This window comes from Nuphar pumila, chromosome 6 (assembly GCF_984573655.1).
Source record: "Nuphar pumila chromosome 6, dmNupPumi1.hap1.1, whole genome shotgun sequence".
NCBI classification, from domain to species: Eukaryota; Viridiplantae; Streptophyta; class Magnoliopsida; order Nymphaeales; family Nymphaeaceae; genus Nuphar; species Nuphar pumila.
In genome coordinates this window covers 780,318-786,317 of record NC_143254.1, presented here as the reverse complement: position 1 = coordinate 786,317, position 6,000 = coordinate 780,318, and the positions used below count along the sequence as shown (strand labels likewise).

General features: G+C 38.2%; 1 protein-coding gene across 2 annotated transcripts in view; it reads right to left on the bottom strand.

The window, feature by feature from the left end:
- Nucleotides 1-359: 359 nt before the first annotated feature.
- LOC149833592 (2,3-bisphosphoglycerate-independent phosphoglycerate mutase-like) overlaps nt 360-6,000 on the bottom strand; it is a 29,013-nt gene continuing 23,372 nt past the window's right edge. For both annotated transcript variants that reach the window (XM_090010889.1, XM_090010890.1), the window contains exons 4-10: nt 4,393-4,543; nt 4,078-4,281; nt 2,691-3,115; nt 1,776-1,968; nt 1,603-1,698; nt 952-1,107; nt 360-836 (exon numbers count right to left, since the gene is read on the bottom strand). In XM_090010889.1, the coding sequence (XP_089867015.1) occupies nt 672-836; nt 952-1,107; nt 1,603-1,698; nt 1,776-1,968; nt 2,691-3,115; nt 4,078-4,281; nt 4,393-4,543 (1,390 nt within the window). In that variant the 3' untranslated portion in view covers nt 360-671. The remainder of the gene's footprint in view (nt 837-951; nt 1,108-1,602; nt 1,699-1,775; nt 1,969-2,690; nt 3,116-4,077; nt 4,282-4,392; nt 4,544-6,000) is intronic.

The window sequence follows — 6,000 nt, the reverse complement described above, 5'->3', positions numbered from 1 at the left end:
AGCACGCCACAATCCACAAGTGAAACTTTTAGAACCAGACTAGAGACTAGACCAACTCGGAACCCAAACCCTTGAAGTTTATCTTTCAACCTGATTTTCCGGAGATGTTAAAAGAATTAGTGGAAGTTCAACCATAATATCAAACTTGATCTTCTTAACAGTGGTGGCTGACCAGGCCCATGAGCAGTTAAGTTAAATCCATCCATCTTATAGATGTGGGAGTCAGTGGCAGCCTCGGCAGGCCTAAAATTGAAGAAGGGTTCGGTATAAAAACCAGTCACCACCTTTAATGATGATAAAAAACCACCATGCACACTGTGTGGATCTGAATGTAGTGCACAGTAATAAGCAAAAGCAAATGCCAGAACTAGATGTATAAATAAGAACACAACAAATTTCACAACCAGCCAACAGAAAAACAGGGACAGACTTCACAGAATTAGTTTTATCCCCACAAGCTCTCTAGATACAAAATAGTAATCATACTATATCATGGTCGCGAAATTTGTTGGTGCAACCTATTACCAACTCAAATTGACCAGCCAAACAAGCACGACAAAATTATTTAGCCTCAGTCTCAAGGCCAGCACAAGTATCCCAATGAAAGACAAAATTGAGCAATACTAAATTACCAATGCATGAACCAAATCCTGTTCACTTATTTATCCTCTTTAACTGTCAACGACCTCAATGAGTGTAGATTCATAATCGCTGGGTGCTTTGAAACCGTGTAGGTTCATCACTGTAGCAGCAACATTAGCTAGCCCACCATCTGGCAGATCACCCCGGAATCTCACTCCTTCCTTCAAGCCAGGGCCTCCAATAGCAATAGGAACCTACATAAGCATTTGTGCAATACCAAAGAATTATGAGCAAAATCAGGAAACAGTGTCAAAGATAATATGGCACATCACTTTATATAGTAGCCCAATAACGCAAGTGACGACATACTGGCGCAAGAGTATGAGAGGTCAGGATTTGGATATTTCCACTTTTATCAAGCGATGGTTGACCATTCTTGTTTCTCTTCACCATGTCCTCAGCATTGCCATGGTCTGCGGTGATTACATAGATCCCACCAACTTGCTCCACAGCATCAAGCATCATCTGGGGGTGACATTTTAAATTAACACCAGTGTATGTATCACAATCTCAAGTGACACCAGATGGAAGTTTTTTTCACCATGACTATAAATATGCAGATGCACGGTTGCCTGCAAGCAAACACATACGAGCATCCAGTAGTGCCCAGATCAACAATGTAAAGCACCTTAAATATGCTCAGTGTTCTTAAGCCTAGAGTCATTATTTATAGCTCACTAATGCTCTTCGTTGTAGTAGTACAATTATTGGCAGTTTATTCCACCACATTGGACCACACTAATTGCATCAAGGTTGTACGTATCGGAACGTAACCCATATCGGTCAGGCTTAGTTCATTACAACAGCATCCATTAATTTGTTAAAGACCTTGAGAGATCACTCAGTTTTAGACTCACCTCTGTCCATGAGTTACTGCATGAAAATGACATGGAATACAATAAACCTACACTATCAATTGTGCATAGCTTTGCCATTAAAAGATATAAAGGGATACTTTACCTTGACAGCTTGGTCAGCAGCCTTGCAAGCCACAACTGTAGCCTCAATATCACCTGTGTGACCCACCATGTCGCCATTCGGTAAGTTGACACGAACCTGTGACGGTTAAACAGCAATATTAGTGACCCCATTTAAAAGAAACACGTAACTTAGAACACAAAGTACAAAAATACCTGGTGAAACTTTCCACTAAGTATGGCATCGCTAGCCTTCTCAGCTATCTCCAAAGCCTTCATCTTTGGCTGGATATTAAATGTAATTCCACTATCACTTGGAATTTCCACATATTCCTCCATCTCAGCATTAAAATAACCCGACCGGTTCCCATTCCAGAAAAATGTGACATGACCAAACTTCACAGTCTCACTGTGATTAAAATAATAGTGCATTAGTTGACACAGCAAAACCACATGAATACTTTCCTTCAGATGCAAGCAAAAATACAGCCATAGCCACATAACAACAAAGTCAATTGACAAATTTGCAATCAGAACAGTGCTGATAAAGAGAGTTTCATCCATTATTCAGTAACATAATAAGGAAATAACATTTGGAATGGCATGCAGAAAAAATCATGACACCTATGGCAGACCCTTTTTTCATCCATTATTAAGCTATATAGAGAGCTAAAATCTGGTGCAATACACACACACACACAGTAAATTCATGGTTTACAAAAGGGAAAAACACAATTTTCCACAGATAGGCGATATGAACATCAAAGATTTAAACCGGTAAATTCACTGTTCAGTTCTGAAAGAAAAAGGGCAAGTGGGCATAACAAAGATGCATATGCATGCACACATATTATTGAAAATTTTCAACAAAGGAGTCAGCAATTACGAAAAAACAGAATTCTTTTGGAAGTTCCCCCAATAGTCCAATAACAAAATAAGTTAGAAGCTAGAATTTCTATCAGCTTTTGAAATTGGCAGAAACATAAGCATTTTGGCAATCACCAGCACCAGACAGGTCCACAAAGTGCATTTACTTGAGGATCAAAATTATAAAGCAAAGAGGAATTTCATCAACAAATTACCAGAAAAGCTTCATTCAGTAGCAAACTTTACTATGTGCTACCAAATTACCTGCAAGCAAAAGTGCGGACACCATTATGCACCAGATATTCACCAGATGTCCTCTCTATCTCTGGAGGAGAGACAAGATAATGGTTTGGAAGTTTCAACTCCCCGTCATATTGAAGCATTCCAGCATAACGAACTTCAGGGAATCGAACACGATCAAATTTGTCGAAGTCTTCATATTCAAATGCTTTTGCAACCATGACCATACGATCTGCTCTGAAGTTAAATGTTACCACAGCATCGCCATCCACTATGGGCCCGACAGCTTTTCCATAACCGTCAACAATGACAAATGGAGGCAAGTACTGGTCGTTGGCCTTAGGATCTTCCCTGAGCTTTTTCACAGCTTCCACAGCATTCCGAAACTTGAAAGGTGCTTCACCCAAAACCTGGGCATCCCATCCACGCTTAACAACACCCCAGTCATTCTGCAAAATCAAGACAAGAACTTAAGTGCGGCCCAGGACTTGCTACATTAAGGGGGCCAAAAAAAAGGAAATAGAAGACCTACATAATGTCCCATTTATCAATACAACATTTACACTTGAGGCATCCTAGGCCCAACATGTAAAAAATACTAGATGCAATTTCATGGACCTAAGCAAAGTGCTATCTCCAAAAGAAGGTATTGAATCTAATAAAAAAAAAGGCAAATGAACACCGAAAGAAAAACCAATTTTCAAACACTGAAAATGTCAATAACAGTGTTCCACAGCAATTGTTCAGTCCAGGTATCAGGGAAACAGAGAGCAAAATATATTTTTCTCAGTTTTCACCAAGAACTTATTAAGAAATTAAAAACTTAAATGGGGATTGAGGGAAAAAAAAGAAAATAAAGCAATACAAGCAAATAAGAATTCAACGTTCTCCTCCTCTAAACAAACAAGTGTGCTTCTTTTCCACGTGCTTTTCTTTTTTTTTACCTTAATCAGAACTTTTTCCCCTTAAGTTTCACAATTCTATTAGTTAACTTATGAACATCAGATCTTCCGGAAGCTGGATGTTTGGGAAGAAAATTATGGAAGCTTTGCAAGTTCCACTTGAAGAATGCTGTCTCCAACATAGGAAGCCAATTAAAAATATAAAAATATTTCCTTAAGAACCAATAAAAAAATCATTATATTGTCTAATGAAATCGTGTGTACGTTTTGCATTATGATAAAAGAACTTTACAATAGAACATAGAATTTGTAATGTAAACATACATAAAATGAAAACCCATCATATCATAAAACAGTGATAACCATGGTCCATGACAAAAGAAAGTAACTAAATTAGAATAAATGACAAAGTTAATGCATAAAGCATCAACGCTTAATGCTTATTGAAGAAAAAACAACAGATCAAAGCTTGAAATACCAAAAACAAAGATAATAAGAAAATGCAATACCTCATAACGGTCCATTGTGACATACATTCGACCACCACCAGATGCAATCTGTGCATCAACACCTTTCTCGCGCAATTTAGCAAGGTCGCTCTCAAGAGTTTCTACGAAGCCTACACTTGACCCGTCCAACACATCACGACCATCAGTGAGCACATGCACACGGATTCTTTTAGCACCGTTCTCACTAGCACCTTTTAGTAACAACTGTAATGGTCCAAGGATAAAACCAAGAAAAAAATATCTTCCAAAACAACAAATAATATAAAATACTACATATCTCATAAAGGACGAATAGCATATTCTAAAGGTAAATACCTGCAACTGATCAAGTCGTGAGTGGACTCCTCCATCACTCAATAACCCAATAAGATGTAAAGTTCCATTATCAAAGCATTCCTTGATGTACTTGAACCCTTCCCCTTCATAAATTTTTCCAGAGGCAAGAGCATGGTCAACCAACTTAGCACTGCATCCACAAATTTATTATCAAACAACCTATCTGAAGTTAATTTAACAGCAACGCATGTTAATAATGAGTTCACAATCTGTCTGTGTGGTATGCTTGAGTAGACTGTGAAAATGTCTACGAAGAGACAATACATATACAAGCACAAATACTTTACAAAAGATGTGCATGAAGGCACTCACACAACACTTGAACAACTACGCACAAATGCGTAAAAATAGCAAACATGCACTAAGGCATGTTTTTCAATAAAAAGAAAAATGCTTGAGTCACTCAAGCCCCTACCATTACAAAGGGGGAACACACCTATTTATACAAGCAAAAGGGATCACATGGGGGGCTCCCAACGGTCACATTTGTGATCATTGGGGAGCCCCCAACGGCTCTATTGGGAGGCCCCCAATGTGATTCGACATTTAAAAATAAAAAAATAAAAATAGAAAAAAAAAATAAAAAAGAAATAAAAAAGAAATTACAAGCATTATTCCAAGTGGAATATGCGTAAAAGGTGAAATTACAGAAATACCCTTTCGGGTATTAAGGACAAATATATATACACACACACACATAAAGATACGTATACATACATAGCATATATGTATATGTATCTCTCTCTATACATATAAATATATATATACTTACAATGTTGGTTTGTAATTACATTTTAACATCCCCCTCAAACTTGCGGTGCGATAACTGCAAGTTTGCCAAGAAGGAAGTGAAATCTGAGCGAGCAAAGAGCCTTAGTGAAGAAGTCCGCCAGTTGATACTCAAACGTCACGTATGGAAGATCAATGACCTTCTTCAAGTATTCTTCCCTGACATAGTGGCAGTTCATTTCTATATGCTTTGTTCGCTCATGAAAAGTGTGATTCTTGACAATATAAATTGCACTCTTGTTGTCGCAGCATAACTTGGTTGGTTCTCTAACGAACACTCTCATATCTTCTAGAAGACGCCGAATCCATACAATTTTCATGGTGGTGGACGTCATGGCTCTATATTCTGCTTCGGTGGAAGACAGAGAAACCTTCTGTTGCTTTTTACATAGCCAAGAAATCAGAGACTCACCTAAGAAGACACAAAAACCAGTGGTGGAGTGACGATTATTAGGGTCACCTCCCCAATCTGAGTCAGTATAGGCAATTAACTTTAATTTAGAAGAAGAAGACAAAAATACTCCCTTATTTACAGTTTCCTTTAAATATCTGATGATACGAAGCACAACACTCATGTGAACGGTTGTGGAAGCATGCTAGAACTGACTGGCAATGTGAATTACATGAGACAAATCAGGCCGAGTGATGCTAAGATACATCAACGAGCCTACCAGTTGCCGGTAAGGAGTAGGATCGGTTAGAAGGATCCCGTCATCGATCTTCATTTTTGAGCCAACTATTTCAGGAGTTTCACAAACTTTGTTATCGGAAATTCCTGACCTGTCAATAATCTCACAG